Below are 18,708 nucleotides of genomic sequence, written 5' to 3'. Positions count from 1 at the left end.
CTCGAGGCTTATTTATTGTGATAGGTCTGATCACTGAAGCGCCAAAGAAAAGATATGCCAAGGCGTCGAACACATCCAAGAAGGAAGTCCTACCGCGCACACAGCTCAAAGGCTGGAGCGTGAAGAAAAACAGCTCTTGGAGAAAGAAACCGGATGCAGAGGGCAGGCCTGGGCTTGTCGTTGCCAGTGGCAACGATCCTCAGTGGGCGGAGCGCAGCCATCGATTAGTGAGGCCTTGCGTCAGTCGGCGGGCGGGAGGGTGTGGGTGACCGGAGCCGGAAGGCCTCCCGGGCCTTGTGGTCGCCGTGGGTTCTTGGTAGCGAGGCAGCTCGCTCGTTCTGCGATCTATTGAGAGTGGCTTCCAAGAGCCCCGTGCCTATGTCGGGGAGGGAGGGAAGATGGCAGCCGTGGCGGCAGGCGGCCCGGTGGGGAAGGGGCGCGACATCAGCCTAGCGGCCCTGCAGCGCCACGACCCCTATATCAACCGCATCGTGGACGTGGCCAGCCAGGTGGCTCTGTACACCTTCGGCCATCGGGCCAACGAGTGGGTGCGTGCGGACGCGGCGGAGCAGTGCAGACCAGGGTTGGGGTGGAGGCGGGGGGCGCCAGACTCAGGACTTGAGGACCCGGTGAGGGGGAGGAGACGTTGACGCCCTTGAGGTGGGTGGATCTGGGGCCTGAGGCCGAAGTTGTGGAGATGCGCTCCCGGGGGTTTGGGGGAAGGGAGGCGGATCTGTGGAGCTACCTGGAGTTGGGGAAAAGACTTAAATCTCTAACGTACCCAACGCTGGGAGACCAGACCGATCGGGTACCGCACCCTGAGAGCCGAAGGAAAGGAGGGACCTGATGCCTTAAGGTCGGAAGACGGATGTGCTCGAGACAGTAAAGCAGAGTTCTGTTACAGTGAATCTGTGGCTATGGGGGAGGCAAGGACAGCAGACGAATAAAAGTGCAGAGTTCTGATTTTGGAATGTCAGTCTTAGATGGGACAAAGAGAATTCAAAACTTGATAGAAAGGGAGAAATCTGCAAGTTATAAACTAGGGAAACGCCAAGAAAAGAGCCAACTCGTCAAATAAGAGACAAAATGGGGCAGGGTCCAACACTTAGAAGGAGGCTGATGCTCTCGGGAAGATGATTATACGACAGTCCACCAAGTTTGATATTGGAGGCCATTTGGGAGCCAGATTATTTTAGTGCTCTTCTCAAAGCAGAGTCCCAATAAATGGTAATGGAATGAAATTTCATCGTCCTCACAGTTAGAATGGGGTAGAAGCCTAGAACACTGGAATCCTGTTGCAGGAATTGCTGCTTGTAATTTTGTAACCCACCCACTCGAATGTAGAGAGATGTAATTTTATTTCTTTCCTCATAATGATTTTTGTCCAAATAATATTCATCATCCATTATATATTGCCCATTATATATCACATATATGATATCCATCATTTTAAAATAAGTTACAAAACAGTATGGAGAACTTAGCCTTGATGAATGGATTTCAGATAAACTTTTTGTGTTCTTCAAGTCGGTTGTATAAACATCAGAACTTAAGCAAGGAAAACATCCATGTTGAACAACTCTGTTTTTTTTTTTAACACCCATATTCATAAGCCTGCTTATCTCCAGTGTAGTTCAGCAGTCTGTAGTAAAAACTCACCTGAAAATCGTTAACATAAAAATAAAAAGACAAGCAACAATGGGATAGACGAACAGTTTTGCCCAAAGTTCTTAACAGAGGAAATTTACAGGAATGGGGCAAAGAATTTAGGTCTGCGGTCCTCGTAGCCAAACTCAAAAGGAGAACAGGAAGAGCTCTTTAATATTCGTTCTTCTGTAATAGACAGCCTACCACTTAATCGGGAGAAAGGTTATTTCCCCCTAGTTTCCAGGAGAATTTGTCACCTAGGTCTTTACATAAAGAACATTGAGCAACATAGTAGACAGTTTCCTCCATGGTAATTAAAAGTATATATGAAGATATTCTACGTAAGGCTATTTTGCTGCTCTGTAGAAAAACGCCAAAGGTATAATGTTATAATCCTGTAAAAGTTAATTCCATAGTAGAGAGATGAGGACCAGGGATGTATAGTTCTGTAAGTTGACTTGACACTGGGATTCGAGTCTGGAGAATCCTGAGAAACTATTAATATAAAGAAAGTAGAGCATTTCTCTTAAATAATAAAAGTTATTTCCTATAGGCTTTTGACCGTTATCTATGTGATAGATACCTTTTAAGATAGTTACAGATGTTTATTAGATACCTAAAGCCTCATCAAAAAGCAGATGTGTCACAATGCATTATTTACAGGAGTTATGCTTTCCTGCTTGCTGGACATGTTGCCTTCAGACAGGGCATAATTCACTCAGGAAAAGGTCATTCTTTCAAAGTTCTAACCTTCAAGGCTGTGGTAGCCAGAAAAACAAAAAGAGAGACATAGTTCAGCTGCAGAGCAGTTGCTGGAGGCAAACAAATTGTGACCACTGTCTCCATGTGCTGTCACTCTGGATGGGAGCCGTTTGCATGTAAACCTAATAAGAATATGAGAACATTCTTGAGAAGAGAGGAGAAAGTATTTACAAGAAGGCGGGGGGGATGTTAAAGAGGGGAATTCTTATTGCCCTGAGAATGGATGAAGAATGACTTCAGCCTTTCAGAGGAGGAGAAATTAGGAAGGAAAGGTGTATAGAAAATGAACTACTTTAAAGAAGAATTAAGAAAGATTATGTCATGACTGGAATAGGAATTTTAGAGTTAGATCTACTCCCTGTTGCCAGGAAAGATGCCCCCCCTCCAAAATATTAATACCTGTGTGTCAGTTGAAGACCATAGCCCTGGTATTTTCCAGCTGTCAGTCCTTAGACCAGTGGCTCCCAACTGGCGTTGATTTTGCCCCCAGGTGACATTTGGCAGCGTCTGGAGACGTTTTTGGTTGTCGCACTGAAGGGAAGAGTGTTAGGACATCTGCAGAGTAGAGGCCAGGTGAGCTGAGCCTGTAAACTGCCCTACAGTGACTGAGGTTGTGTTCCGAGCTAGTGGTTTTCTAAGTTTTTGGTGTAGCCAATTAACTCAGAGTTTTTTAAAAGTGAAAAATGCCCAACTAAAACCTCTGGATAATGAGACCCAGGCATTTGAGATTGTTGAAAGCTTCATAGGTGACGCCGATGCTACATGCATGATTAAGAGAGATTTGGGAGGATAAGTTGAGGCCTACGTTTTGATTATTTTAATTGAGAATAATCAAGTTAAAATAGAGATTGTGCTGAGCTATTTTGTGTCAGTGTACAGTCCCCAAAATTTGCAAAACAGCACTATTTTATATTCCATTTTGGGTTTTTTAGTATTTTGAATTCTGAATTGCTCATTTCTTTGGCACTTGTTAGATTTTGTAATAGAATATAATATTAAATCGTCAAATTGTACTTTTAAAATTTAAGCTAAAATACCCCAGGACTAGTAACTAATACTTTAACATAAAAGTTCTCCTTAAAGGATCTAAGGAATATCTAATCTTGTTTTAACTATTCTCCACATCCCTAACCCTGGACTTTGCTCAGAAAGAAAAAAAAAATCTGGTTGCCCTTGGATAACTGTGGAGGGGCCAGGAAAATGCATGAATTTGGGCAGCTATAATAGAACAGAAATGTACATTTTCAAAGTCTCTTTTATCCAGGTATCATAGAGCACCTGACGTTTTTTCATCAAAAGATCTGAGTATTGTAAGCTTGTTATCTCTTTTTTTTCTTTTTTTTTTGAGACGAAGTCTCGTTCTTGTCCCCCAGGCTGGAGTGCAATGGCGCAACCTGGGCTCCCTGCAACCTCTGCCTCCCCGGTTCAAGCTGTTCTCCTGCCTCAGCCTCCCTAGTATGCGGGATTACAGGCTCCTGCCATCACGCCCAGCTAATTTTTGTATTTTTAGTAGAGACGGGGTTTCTCCTTGTTGGCCAGGCTGGTCTCGAACTCCTGACCTCAGGTGATCCGCCTGCCTCGGACTCCCAAAGTGCTGGGATGACAGGTGTGAGCCACCGCGCCCGGCCTGGTTATCTCTTTTCAGCGGAGAAACTGAGACATACCATACAGCATGATCTGGCAGGAACCCCTCTGTAGGTCCCAGGTTGTGATTGCTGAAGCACAACTCCTTCCTATGAACAAATTCATGTTCTTTGTGTGTAATGCCAAATAAAAATCTTAGTTTTCACAATTGCTCGTTATAAGTTAGAGATTAATTTTAGGAGAAGCATGCCTTTTACATTTCTGACCTTGGAATTTTAAAAACTAAAATGTGGCATTAAAGGTTTGTTTTTTTTTTTTTAATTAAGAGAATTTCTGTTACATCAAGGAAGAAAGGAAACAAGTCAGAAGCTATTTAGTTTTATGTGTGCTGATGTATATAGATGTCCTGATTCAGATCTCTAAGATGAAACAGTCCAAGGTCAAATACTGGAATACCAGGAGAGTGTTTTGATCTTGTGGGGCGTGATCCTGACGGTACATAGAGGTTCTGCAAAGTCCTAGTTCTATCCCCTGTATCTTGGCTCAGTTTCCTAACAATATAATGGGTAATACCAAATACTTAGTTTTTACAAATTTATTTTTAAATGCTTTGTGGACTTGTGAATACATGCTGACTGAATCCTTTAAACTTTAGGGACAGCCAAAAATTTGTTCAGGTAGCATTTACTGTACTGTAGGGGCCATTTTCCTGATTAATACTTTGGTGGTTTGGGGTTAAGTAATTCTTAGTGCTTAAAGTACACTCAGGATATACATTTGTCAACAGATAGGAATTAGCCACGTTTGTTCTCAAAGAAAGAGAAGTAATGTTTCTGTATATATGTTTTTTCATTTTGACTTGGATATTTTTCAAAGTACGGGGGCAAATGAGCCGCATTTCAGAAATAAGGAAATGTTGCACAGTATGTTGTGGTGATTTATACAAACTTTATAGTGGGTCTAGTTTAAGGATGAACTCCCTGACTTTCTTACCTATGCTTATATGTTAGGGAAAAACTGGCTAAAGCTGTTTTGTTATTTATTTATTTATTTATTTATAAGAGACAGGGTCTCCCTCTGTTGCCAGGCTGGAATGCACTGGCACAATCATAGCTCACTGTAGCCTCAAACTCCTGGGCTGAAGCCATCCTCCCTCCTCAGCCTCCTGAGTAGCTGAGACTACAGGCGTGTGTCATCACACCTGGCTAATGAAAAACTTTGTTTTGTAGAGACAGGGTCTCACTGTGTTGCCCAGGCTGGTCTCAGACCGAACTCCTGGCCACAAGTGATCTTCTGTCTCGGCCTCCCTGAGTGCTGGGATTACAGACATGAGCCGCTGCACCTAGTCTAAATTCTTTATTTATAATTTCATATTCCATAATAATAAACATCTTGAGATTAAAAATTTTGTTACTAAGTAATGATTTTTTTATAGCCCTTTATTCTTGATAATAACTTGATACGATTTGTGCCAAAATGGATTTTGTTTTCAGGACTTGTAATATAATTTCATGGGCAGAGAGTATGTTGTTGAGCTGAGGCAGTGGGTGGCTCTCAGACTAGCATACATCAGAATCACCGGGACAGTTGAATGAAAACCAGATTGCTGAGCACCATCCCCAGCGTTGCTGATTCCGTAGGTTTGGGCAGGAGCCCAAGCACTTGCAGTGCTAGTAAGTTCCAGGTGATGCTGATGCCGCTGATCTGGGGATAACACTTTGGGGCCCACTGAACTAAAGTGAATGAGAAATTGGCTGAAATTGCTTGAGCATGTGAAAGGATCGTGCCTTGTGTGCCTTTTAAAAATTGCTGTTTTGACATTACACTTTTTTTTAAAAGGGCATATTTTTCACCAAAATTATAGAGTACTTAAATTTTGAATGATTATGGTCATGAATATTAATAATAAAATATCAGGGGTTTAAATAGAATGCTGAAATTAAACCATGTAAATTGCAGAAGTACATTTTAAATTCTGAATTACAATAGGCCTGGTTACTGGTTAATCAAACACCTGGATAGTTACATGTATGTTTGTTAGTATACGTTATATGGATGAATATTATCATAATGGCCCGACTTCCTGCCTTCGGAGAAATGGAAAAGAAATGTCAAATGAACTAGTTGAAGCATCATTTTAACTTTACCACCTCTCCCAGATTTTCTCAGGCAAATTTCTTGAGTCCTAACTTGGTAGTACTTGTGTAACTTTACTTCAGGGATCTCGGGGCAGACCTTGACTGTAAATAGACTACACTAAGTAGGTGACTGATTCATCTGAGAACTCTGTGGCCATCATTGCCCTCTCTATCTAGCAGCCACAGTAGAGTTATTGACAGATCATCTGCCCTCCTAAGTGACTGGATATGGCAAGAGAAAATGAACCAGGAAAACAAAATGAAGAATAGTGAAATGCAGACACCAGTGATGTCTGCAGCTTGCTCCATACCCAGTGTGGTGGCTGGAGAAAAAGGCAGCGCTCTTCTTTCTAATTAAATCCACATAGCACACTTATTTTCTCGTTGTTTCAGCTAGAGGTATGTTGCTCTCCCTGTGTTTGGTAAAGAGAGAGAATGATGGTTTATTTTATAAATGACAGAAGAAAGCCTGCTTCCTGCTGCCTAGTCTGCAGAGGCAACACGGATGGCCTAGAGCTTGCTTTCTCCTTTTCCTGAGAATCACTCCTCATGTTGGGTGTATTTGGCCCATTGCAGTTTCACCTGCTTGAAGTTGGATATAATTCCTATTCCATGAGAAGTTGTTTTATACCTTTGTGAATGAGGAGAACATACATGTCTTGTGTGTTTTGTTTTTATTGTTTAGGAGAAAACTGATGTGGAAGGAACCTTATTTGTTTATACAAGGTAAGAGTGTTTCACTTTTATAAAGAAACTAACAATCTTCATAATAATATTTTAGCTCAATTGTGTCACTCTTCAAGTGCATGCAGTTTTATTTCAAAAAGAAGTAAAAGAATTAAATCTCAGTTTTGAAGTTATTAGTTGACATGAAGAAGGGAATAAATACTGAACAATGTCACCGGGTATGTTGTGATGAATACTAATTTCAGAATATAATTTAAACTTCAATATAGATGAACTTAAATCATTGACTGAGCACTGTTTAAAATAGATTAAATATTCTTTGATTCAAATGAATGGCACAGAGTTCTTGAATATAATGCATTGGCCAGGAGCTAGAAGAACACTATGAGAAATACTAGATTGTTCAGTTAACATTTGAAAAAGGGTTTCATTGATCATTTTTATTTATTTTGTTTTTTGAGATGGAGTCTCGCTCAGTTGCCAAGGCTGGAGTGCAGTGGCACGATCACAGCTATCAGCTCACTGCAACCTCTGCCTCCTGGGTTCAAGTGATTCTCCAGCCTCAGCCTCCTGAGTAGCTGGGATTACAGGTGCACGCCACTATGCCTGGCTAATTTTTTTTGTATTTTTAGTAGAGACGGAGGTTTCACCATGTTGGTCAGGCTGGTCTCAAACTCCTGACCTTGTGATCCACCCGCCTCGGCCTCCCAAAGTGCTGGGATTACAGGCGTGAGCCACCACGCCTGGCCGTTGATCATTTTTCTCCCACCACCGACTCTTTAAAAAAGCGTGATCCAGAATTAAAGATGTCTTTCAGTCCTCCATTGTCTAGTTAACAGAATATGTTTCAGGATAGATTTAATAAGCTCATGTTTTTAGTCATTTCTTGTTATATTATTAATATCAAATTACAAATGCATATAGAGACATACATTATGTATATTGGCTCAACAAATAACTTTTCATTCACATAAACATTCACATAAAATGTCATAGCAAAAGGTCATCACCTTCATTGGGGGTACAAAGATGAAATTAAAAGGCCTAATATAAACCTTTCTAGGGGTATCAGTTTCACTGGGGAGACAGGAAACACACACACACAAGTGTATTTTCTTTCTACATATATTCATGTTTATGGTAAGCCACAATACAGGATAGAGTACCCTAAGTGCCAGTGGATAGATTCTGAGCAATGAATGGACTGCTGTGATCGTGGAAGGCTTTATAGCAAGCTTGTCCAACCCGTGGCCCGCTGGACAAATGTGGCCGGGGATGGCTTTGAATGTAGCCTGACAGAAATTTGTAAACTTTTTTAAAACATTAGAAGATTTTTTTTTTAAGCTCATCAGCTATTGTTAGTGTATTTTATGTGTGGCCCAAGACAATTCTTCCCCTTCCAGGGTGTCCCAGGGAGGCCAAAACATTGGATACCCCTGCTTTATAGAGTGATGGGTCTTGAATTGGGCCTCAGGAATATGGTAGAACTTAGCTTGCATAGAGGAGAGGGAAGGCAGTCTCAGCAGGAAGAATGGCAAAAGCAGAGGCATAGAACCTGGTGTGTAAAAGGGCCAGTGAGGGAGATGTGGTGCAGAGGGCTTATACTGGTTTGTGGTAGTTAGCAAGTGTAAAGAGATTTGCTGACTTGGAATAGCAGACTCTGGCTTTTGAGATTTATTTTCTTAGCAGTAGGAAGTTATTGAAGGCTTATGAACAGGAGCGTAATAGAGAAAATGTGTGGGGAAAGTCAGTGTGTTAACTTCATGGGGATGCACTGGTTCTGGAAGAAATTGGAGTCAGGACAGTGAGAAGATTATTGCAGTGGAGTAGATATGAAATGATGAGAGTTGGGATTAGAATAATAGAAATTGAAATGGAAAGGGCATTGCAATGGTGAAATTTTAAAAATGACAATATTTTGAACATGGAAGATTGAGAATGACAGAAGCATTGGTGGAATAGAAAGACAGGAGGTCAAGAATATGGTTTGAGGATCAGCCCTCATTTTACTTTGAAGTAATGATCTGGACTGGTAGCAGGACATTCGGGTGGAGGTGTCCAGCCCCTCAGAGTAAGGGCAAGGCTGGAGATGGTTTGGAGTTGTCTGAAGTAATTTGGTAGTTGAAGCCATGAAAGAAAGCTGTTCCCTGAAGGAGTGAGTGTAAAGTGGAACCGATGAGGGTTTATGGTTAGGTTTGAGGGCCAGCAAGGATACAGAGGAGTCAGCTAGAAAGGTAAAAGCAGGACTAGAACAGCACAGAGAGGCCCACTGGGTGCAAAGTGTGGGCATGATGGAGGTCTGTGTGTGCTGGGCAGGAGGGAGCTCAGCTGCAGGGGAGGAAGGTCTGTTCCAGTGGAGGCAACAATGGGAGGGGGAAGGAAGGAATGGGAGGCAAGGCCAGCACACTCGGTGACAAGGAGGTGAGGTTCTTCACAGTCTCAGAAAAGCAGTGAGGTACCCAAGAACCATTGGCGTATTCGTCCACATTATGCTCCTGAACATCCAGAGCGCCGGAGCATGCCCCCAGGCAGGTTTAGTCAATAGAGTATGAGCGCTCTTGAGGATTCTGAAGTTTACAACAAAAGCCATAGGGTTGAACTGTACTACGTGCCGTGCGCACAGGGTCCATTCTCACTCATGTCTCACAACAGGCGTTACTACTCTTTGGAGAAGTGACAGAAAAGATGTATTCGTATGTATTAATGATTGATTTTGGGAATTTTTAGTAGGGTTTTTTTCTAACTATGGAAGAGGAACAAATCATAGAAATATTTTCTTTTGTACATCCAAACCAAATGTAGGTTTGTATTTTCAAGGATTTCTTACTATACTCCAAGTTTCTAATGGAACTCTCAATTAAACAAAACATTAAATTGAGAAAATAATCCTTTGCTTTTTTTTAGTCTCTTCTCCAAATCTAACTCCTCAAGAATAGGATGCCTTCCTTATCCCCTGCAAAACAAAAACCTCCCAGATCCTAGTATGTTGAGGCCTTTCTTCAGTAGAGAATTACAAAAAGCATGTAAAACTCATGGTGGTTGGGGGGCGGGAGGCGTGTTACAGGGAATGGAGCTGGCAGTGATGTATTTTGACTTCTCTTACGGAAGTTACTTTAGAGCAGCTGGCACATTTATCCCCTGGGCCTATTTTCTAAATTATGAGATGGTATAGTAGCCGTGCTATTAAAGAGGTGAGATCCAGTTGTGATAATGAAATACGTGAAGAATCAAATTCTGATTCTTGTATGAAAACACTTAATCCCATTTAAAAAATCATTTATTTCCTCCCATGCCTTCCTTTCTGTAATAGAGAGTTCATAGAGACACCCACTGGTGGTTTCTGAACTTGACACGTCCAGAAGACCCCCTAACAGAGCTCTTTGGGAGTACATTTTCATTCTTCTCTGAGTTTAAGTTGAAGTGATGATCATGATTATTTCTGGTATTGATTGTATGCTTACCACCACTTTACCCCCTTTGTAAAATAAGCTAGGCAAGGATTGCCTCCCATCAGTTTTAAAATTGGAGGTTTCAGGAGAAAATCCTGGCAGTGGTTGTGTAGCTGTGTTCCTTGATCAGTATCAAATAGAGGCAAAATAAAACTAAGACATAAACAACTTGTCTTCCTGTTGCTCATAACATTTCTGTGGGTTTGTCAATAACAGCCCTAGCACCCTCATTTAAAGTAAATAAATGAATTCTGCTTGCTTCAGCTTCAGTGTGTAAATATGTGGTGTTTAGTTTGTCACCGGAAGTTGAACAGTTGAATTACTATATGGCTGTCACCCAAGGGTAGACAAATGCACATGTAGTTGTTAGAGTTTATACTCAGTATGATTTGGATTCTTTCTGCCTGGCAGAGTAGGCATTCAAGGTTTATTGAGTGAAATGAAAATAAAACGTCACTAAATGTCACATTTTTATAGAGAAAAACTTCTATAGTGGTTTGTCTGTGAAGCTGTTTGCTTTGCATTGAAGAAAACAAAGTATCTGCCCTTTGCACTGTTATGTAAACTTCTAGTTCAGGCTGTGTCCTCATAAACTCATTGTTCAGAGTTGATTCATATCGTTAAGAGATTTTGCAGCCTTCAGTTTCAGACTAACACTTAACATTTTCTATGAAAATTTTCTTCATATAATTGTGATGTACACTCTAATATTAACTACCAAGATTGTTTAAAAATATCTTTAATTAACTTTTAAAAAGTATTCTTTAAAAGTCAGTAATATTTTAAAAAGTAGTTACTCTGCCTTAAAGGAATTTACAACGTAGGTAAAGAAATAAACAAACAACAACTGTATACACACACACACACACACCCACCCCCCCCCCACAAATGAAGTGTGACTCAATTTTACCGAATGAGTCATCATGACAGTGCTGCTGCATTACATGGGAATCAGTCCCTAATGATGCCAGTGGTGGAAGTATGTGTACAGGCTGCTTGTATAAAGCTGCATATACAAACAAAAGTTGAGAGACACATCAGAATGTACTTATACTGAAAATATAGCATACTAAGCAATTTGTCTATTGATCTCCCCCTGACCCCTTGTGATTTTTAGGTCTGCTTCTCCAAAGCACGGATTCACCATTATGAATAGGCTGAGCATGGAAAATAGGACAGAACCTATTACTAAAGACTTGGATTTCCAGCTCCAGGACCCTTTCCTTCTCTACAGAAATGCCAGATGTGAGTCTTTCTTACTGCATTGGGTAGTTTTACATCTGAAGTTTGGCCAAGTGTTTAAAATTGTACAGTGTATGCTATTGTGTTTGCATTTGGTATCAGTGGCTATGGGGGGTGGTCAGCATTTTAACAAATGTTAATGTTTAGGAAATGCATGCCTAACTGATGGAATAGATGCGTCCTCGGAAGAGTTTAAGTGAATATAAATATGATGATATATGTCTTTTGAAGCTTTATGGATTTGTAGTGTGAACCCATTGCTGATCTTAAGCCTGAGCAGGGCTGGGTGAGGCAAGTTCTTAGGGAGGAGACTCCAGAGAGACACATAGGTGGCGCCCTGAACGAAGAACTAACGAGTCTGCTGTGACACTTTTTCTGGATGTATCACTTTTGGCCCAGTGTGCTGACAAAGTGTTTGAGGGCCTGTGTTGTAGGAGTGCCATCTTCTGAATACAAGTAAATAAAAAATCAAAGTCCAAAAAGTTTCTTTCCGTCATTAAGAATTTAATAACCCTTTGTAATGTGGAAGTCATAGTAGGTAACTAAATAGTCCTTGTCAGATTTGAAATGAAGTAGCCATCGCCTTTCTAATACTACATTTTACTCTCATATCGTTTTCTGACCACTTGTGTTGCACTGCTGGTCAGCCCAGAGGACGATTGCTGAAAATATGCCAGTTGCAGGGACATCTCCACACACAGAAAACAAGAACATAATATATAAATATGTATGTGTGCACATGTGTGCACACACACGCACCTTACGCTTTGTGGACAGCTGTCATAAAGACCTTGCAGTGAAGAAATGTTTGCTTTATATTTTTCATCCTACTCTTTGAACTCAAGATACAAGAATTTGCCTACCATATACTATTCAGTGTAATTTTAATAGTGAGTATAATGTAAATAATATTTGACATTTTAACCCCAATGCATCATTAAGATGCATTAAAATGATGCTATATATAATTGTCACAATAGGTGGTCATCCTGTTATTTAGAGAATAAATTTTTTATGAGAGGAAAAAAATAAAGCTATTGAAACTGTAATATGACTTACTAATGGCAGGTCCTGTGAAATGAAGTTTTGCAATATAGAAAAATATTGTGTTTTCTCCTCATGTTTCTTTGCCAAAAGGTACACTTTATCAATTGTAGTTGATTACCAAAGATTTGGATTTCCAACTCCAAGACCCTTTCCTTGTCTACAGAAATGCCAGTTTGAATTGTTTATAGTTCGAATTGTTTTGTGCGCTTATAGTTATATCAGGTTTTTTTAAGATTATTAGATTTTATGTCAAATTAATATATAATTTAAGTCCTAATAAAATAACTACAAAGTTACCTATAATCATCATTTTTGGTTGCTTTTATTTTGGATAAATACATGGTCTGGTCAGTTATAGGTAATATTTTAAATTCTTATTATGTATCATGTATTAACTACTATATCAAAAATATAAAAGTGCAAACTCTCTTTAATGCATCAATTTTAAAAATACCCTTCTTAAGTCCCACAGGGTTTATCTGATAGGAAATATTATTTAGATCTAATAAACATATACCTTGGTTCTAAACATATGCAGACCACTCTAATAGTCACTAGCTGCTGTGGCCGTTTAGCACCTGAAATGTGGCTAGTCTGAACCGAGCTGTACTGTGAGTGTCAAATAGGCACCAATTTTCAGACAGTACCAAAAAAAAAAGTCAAAAACCCCAATTATTAATTATTTTATATTAACATGTTGAAATGACAATATCTTGGATAAATTGGCCAAAATAAAATATATTATTAAAATTAATTTCACCTGCTTCTTTGAATTTTTAAATTTAAAATAATAGATGTGGCTCACGTTCGTGGTTCACCTCATATTTCTATTGAATGGCACCGTTCTATTAATTTGTTTTTCATATTTTCATTTATGTTTCCACATTTTATAATGATTTTCATTTATTTTACCGTATTTAATAATCACAATTTTGTAGAGTAGACATTTTCACTGCCATTTTGCAGATGAGAAAACTGAGACTCAGTGAGGTGGCAGACTGTGTAAAAACCCACAGATTCTGATTTCACTTCAATTGCTGTTTCCACACCACTACCTGTACTGCTCTACTATTAAACATGGATGCAAATTTGGGATGCATATTAAAATGTTTCTAATGAATTCCCATACAAAAGAAATAGAATCAGTTGAACAACAAAGAGTGAAAGGGAATGGATCTATTTACTTTTCTGGATTCATTTTGCCTTTTTTTTTTTTCTCCTTTACATCTGATACTGATTGCCTTTGCAGCCAGAGTCATTGGTTTTATGTTGTTTGCAAAAGCCTTTTCAATCCTGCTCATCAAAGGTACACAGAAGGGTTTACCACAGGTGCTGTCAGAGTCTCAGATACCTCTTAAACATTTTAATACAATTCAAATATGTTATATCATAATTATGTATGGTTTACATATTCTTTGGTGGCATGTAGATTGGTCGGCCTTTCTTTGGGCAAGGAACTCAGCTTCACTCAGGATTTTTTTTAAGACTGTTTCCTCAAGATAGTCTGTGTAGTCAGGAATCTCTCTGTATGGTCTTGGCATTGCACATTGGCTTATGTATATCATAGGCCATATTTGGGCATTTCAAGTAGACAAAGGTAGAACTGATAGAGGTTTGTGGTGAGGTTTTTTAGATTCGTTAGGAGAGAAAAAAAATCCCTTTCTTGAACTGGATGAATGTAGAAGAGTAAAATAAAGAAATGAAAATCCCAAACTCCCTTCATTTAATCAGTCAAAAAAAGATGCTTGATAAATAAAGTAACTTCATTCAAACACAAAATAGATTACTTTATTACAGAAAAGGGTTTATACATCGTTTAAAGGGTTTAAACATTGTTAAAATGGGGTTTGACCTGTATGAACTTTAAAAGTAAATAAGATAGCTGTTAAAGTTAGGGCAAACATTTCATTCATTCATTTATTCAGCAAACATTTACTGGGCATTTACTGTCTGCCAAACACTATGTTCAGGCTTTATAGGGGTTATCCCGTAACTTTTTCTTGGAAATACTATTACTCCTGTTTTATAAATGAGAATACTGAGGTTAAAGGGATTAAGTAATGCACTGTAGTCCATGATTATTTTGAGATGGCAACACCAATTAAACCAAGAAACCTTAACTTCAAGACCCAAGGGCCAAACAGTGAAGTATTAGCAGTAAATAATGCGTTTGAGCAAAGTTTATCATTTACAAGCACTTAGTTATTTTACAGTACACTCCAAGGTTTAAAAAGCAAGTTTTTTTAGCCTTGAAATTCAAGCATATATCAGTTATTAGAAAGATTCGTTTTTACCAAATTAAAAACTAATTTAACAAAAAGTTGAATTAGACCACTTCTTTTGTAATATTCCCCTATAGTAATCATTTACTGTGTTTTTCATTTCACAACTAAATAAGATACTAGCGTATGGAAATATCTTTTCCCAAATATAATACTTAGGTTATAGACAGCAATGACAGGGGGATTCCTTTCTTTTCTTGCTTTTTCAATTGAGACGGGGTCTTGCTCTCTTTGTCCAGGCTAGAGTGCAGTGGCACAATCTTAGCTTATTGCAGCCTCCACCTCCCAAGTTCAAGCAATTATCCTGCCTCAGCCTCTGAGGAGCTGGGATTATAGGCGTGCGGCACCATGCCTGGCTAGTTTTTAGTAGAGACAGGGTTTCACCATGTTGGCCAGGCTGGTCTCAAACTCCTGACTTCAAGTGATTGCCCACCTTGGCCTCCCAAAAGGCTAGGATTATAGGTGTGAGCCACCATGCCTGGCCCCTTTCCTTTCCCTTTCTCTTTTCTTTCCTCTTTCCTCTGTTCTGTTCTGTTCTTCAGAGACAAGTTCTTGCTCTGTCACCCAGGCTGGAGTGCAGTCGCATGATCATAGCCTCATTGCAACCTTGAACTCCTGGGCTAAACCACCATACCCAGATAATTTAAAACAACCTTTTTAGAGACAGGATCTTGCTGTGTTGCCCAGGCTGGTTTCAAATTCCTGGCTTGAAGTGATCTTCCCACCTCAGCCTCCTGAGTAGTTGGCATTATAGGCAGGAGCCACCATGCCCAGCTGACAGGGAGATTTCAGAGCTAGGCCAACAAGTTGAATATACTATTATCAACAGTTATAGGATTGCAATGAAATTCTTTTTAGATGCTGGATTTTATTGCAAATGTAAACCTGAAGTTTAGATCAAATCAGAAAAGACAAACTTAAGATATTTAGGACCAAAACTATTTTAGAAAACTCCTCCTAAGTCTTAAAGTGAATTTACCATTTTGGGAAGTTTTGTATTAAAAAAGAAATGACAGTTTAAATCCTTGATTAACATTTATAGGACCTGGGAAAAACTGCTATAAATAATGGAAATAGTACCCTGAATGAAAAGGAAAATTACAGATAGCCCTCATCTTCTAAACAGGCATCTTCCAAAAAGTTACCTTTTAAAGTGATTGGCTGATAGGCTTTTGGGTAAACCATGGCAGAGTGAGCATACTCTTGGTTTTCCTGAAGTTCTCTTGAAATGACAGTGAAAACATAAAAAAGACATAAACCCAAAGAGTGGAGGACCCATTTTACGAAAGAGATGGAATAAACAAGAAGTAGGAAGCCGTGCCGTGATAGCTTCATTGTACACAAATACGAGCTCTGCCTCCTCACGGAGGGTTGTTGATCTCTGCTCTGTTGGTTCTACCACACATTGACCCACCCTGCAGAAGGATAATACATGCTCACCTTGTTGTACTCAAGCATGGCTATACTAATTGCTTTGGCCAGTGAAATGTGGCTGAAAATATGTATCACTTCTAAGCAGATATTTTAAGAACTAGCTCAAGATTTACTGCCTTTTTTCCTTCTGCCATGATGACCAGCAATATTCCGGGCAGAGGCTGCTTTGTCAGCCTAGGTTCTGAAATGAAGATAACATGGCCCAGAGGTAAAAGTGACCCATGACGGACATGTAGCTTGTAAGAAATAAACCTTTGTCATTGTAAGCTAGGCCACTGAGATTTTGGTGTCATTTGTTACTGCAGCATAACTTGGCCTATTGTGACTGATATACAAACCATCCAGGAAGAAGGGAATCTCCTAGAGCAAAGGTGAAGAGTTCCATAATGACCCCTGTGCAACTGGAGGGGATTTAAATTAAAGTCAAAGGGTGAATTGCTTCAGGAATGGTATCCAAGAAAAAATTCACAACTGATAGTTTGAATCTATTGGGACATTTACAGTTACTTTTTAAGAGTTTGGTGCTGATATAAGGAGCATTGAAAACTAAGGGGTAGGGAGACAAAAGAAACACTTTAATTCCTGGGAAAACAAAATATTGAACAAAAAAGGAAATCATAGTACACCATGTAGCTCTGCAAATCATAATACATAGTTAAAGACACTGAATATGAAAGCCTTATATTGGAAGGATGGGGTTGTGTGTGGTGTATTTGTGTGTGAATTTGTGTGTGAATTTGTGTGTATTGTAAGAAAACTGAATCCTCTTCAGTCAATTTTTAAGAATCAAGAAATGGTACGTACATGATACATGGGAAAGGGATTTAAATACCATAAGAAAAATTAGATGAGAAATGGAGAGCAGAAAGAACTGTCATAGATATAATTTAAGTTGCTTTTAGGGAACAGTAATCAAGAATGGAGTGACTAGAGAAGGATTCTATTTGCTATAAACTTCATAGTATTAGTTAACTTTAAAAATTATGTACATGTATTATTTTCATGAAAATAATAATTAAAAATATAATTGGATATCCGAATATATTCTCTCATAAAAAATGTAATTTTAGTTGTGGTTAGCTTTCCAAGTCAACTCACAAAAGGCTTTTTAGCCCAGTATGCACCTATTTAAGAGTAGTATACTAGCATTATAATGATGTACATATGAAATATAGCACTAGCATATGTAGGATTATTTCTGTAGGAAAATCCATTCAAGAATAAAACTGTATAGACACCAAGAATATAATTTCCTTAGCAGCAGGGCAGAGTACTTCTTACTCCCATTTGTATTGACAAATCATTTGTAAAGCTAGGAGTTCCTGTACGTTTTTTTTTTTTTAAGCATGTGTGGTAATAGTAAACCTTTTGAAGTCTTTGTAGCCATGTTTCTTAATTCTGGAGTGGTTCTGTAGCTTCTCTCCTTCTTTCCATCCCCACTTCTCTTCCAGTTCAGGCTTTCATTATGTGTTACTTGGGATGTTTCATAACCCCCCATAGCAAAAAGGGACTGAACTTCCGGCATCATCCAAAATAGAGTAAGTTCACTACAATGTATCTCTCCCACTGTTTACAACTAAAAGTTCTGGGCAGATTCCAAAAACAACTAACTGGGGCCTCTGAAAGTAAATGACAACAGACACACTGAGGAGAGCAATCAGAACTTGAAGAAAAACTGCTATGGTGGTGAGTTCCCGGGTTTATTCTTTCCTCTTTTATCAACTGGATTTGACACAAGAATGTGCCAAGTCACATAACTCTAGGAAAAAAATAACAAAACCTGAGAGAAACTCCTCTTTCTAAAAACTTCCCCCTTTTCTTTCCCTACCTCCCCTTTTCTCTTATATCCCTACCCTGAAGCCAGTTGCAAAGAAAGCTGAACTGCCACTGTGGTGGTCATGGTGGTGGCACAGGCACCCAAAATCCCAAGAAAGAGCCTGTCTCTGCCCCTGCGGTCTGAAGAGTGTGAGGAAAATCCCATTATGTATTTTATTTTGATTTTCTTTTGCTGCACAGATTGCCTGACAGTGTGAGAGTCTAAAACCCTGAGACAAACCCTGACTTTGTAGCCGGAAGACTGGGGAAAAAGGCCCTGACAGCTGGCGAGTGGGAGTGACTCTAGAGGAGGGAGCTGGATAAGGAGATCTCCTAATTCTGTCTAGGAACTGATGCAAATCCTGGGTCCACCTGTGAGCTACATACATGTAACAGAACCCAGGAAATAACAACAGCTTTGAGAATTAGCTTACAATATAAACCATTATTCCAAATTTCCGACTAGTATATGTATAGGGCAGACATACACACTTTTGAAAATGGAACTGAGGGCTGGGTGCGGTGGCTCACGCCTATAATCCCAGCACTTTGGGAGGCCGAGGCGGGCAGATCACCAGGTCAGGAGATCGAGACCATCCTGGCTAACACAGTGAAACCCCA

At 39.5% G+C, this 18,708-nt stretch overlaps 1 protein-coding gene across 6 annotated transcripts in view; it reads left to right on the top strand.

Moving 5' to 3' along the window:
• The first annotated feature begins 306 nt into the window (after positions 1–306).
• The window catches only part of DCP1B (decapping mRNA 1B), a 65,617-nt gene continuing 47,215 nt past the window's right edge, over positions 307–18,708 (top strand). The window contains exons 1-3 of one of the 6 annotated variants that reach the window (XM_037988631.2): positions 307–548; positions 6,817–6,857; positions 11,385–11,512. In XM_037988631.2, the coding sequence (XP_037844559.1) occupies positions 399–548; positions 6,817–6,857; positions 11,385–11,512 (319 nt within the window). In that variant the 5' untranslated portion in view covers positions 307–398. Of the gene's footprint in view, positions 549–577; positions 661–708; positions 857–6,816; positions 6,858–11,384; positions 11,513–18,708 lie in introns of those variants that run through there. The other 5 variants (XM_007967177.3, XM_007967176.3, XM_007967178.3 and 2 more) reach the window with 5 other exon arrangements.

The sequence above is a fragment of the Chlorocebus sabaeus genome, chromosome 11 (genome assembly GCF_047675955.1).
Source record: "Chlorocebus sabaeus isolate Y175 chromosome 11, mChlSab1.0.hap1, whole genome shotgun sequence".
NCBI lineage: Eukaryota > Metazoa > Chordata > Mammalia > Primates > Cercopithecidae > Chlorocebus > Chlorocebus sabaeus.
This window is presented reverse-complemented; position numbering and strand designations above follow the sequence as displayed.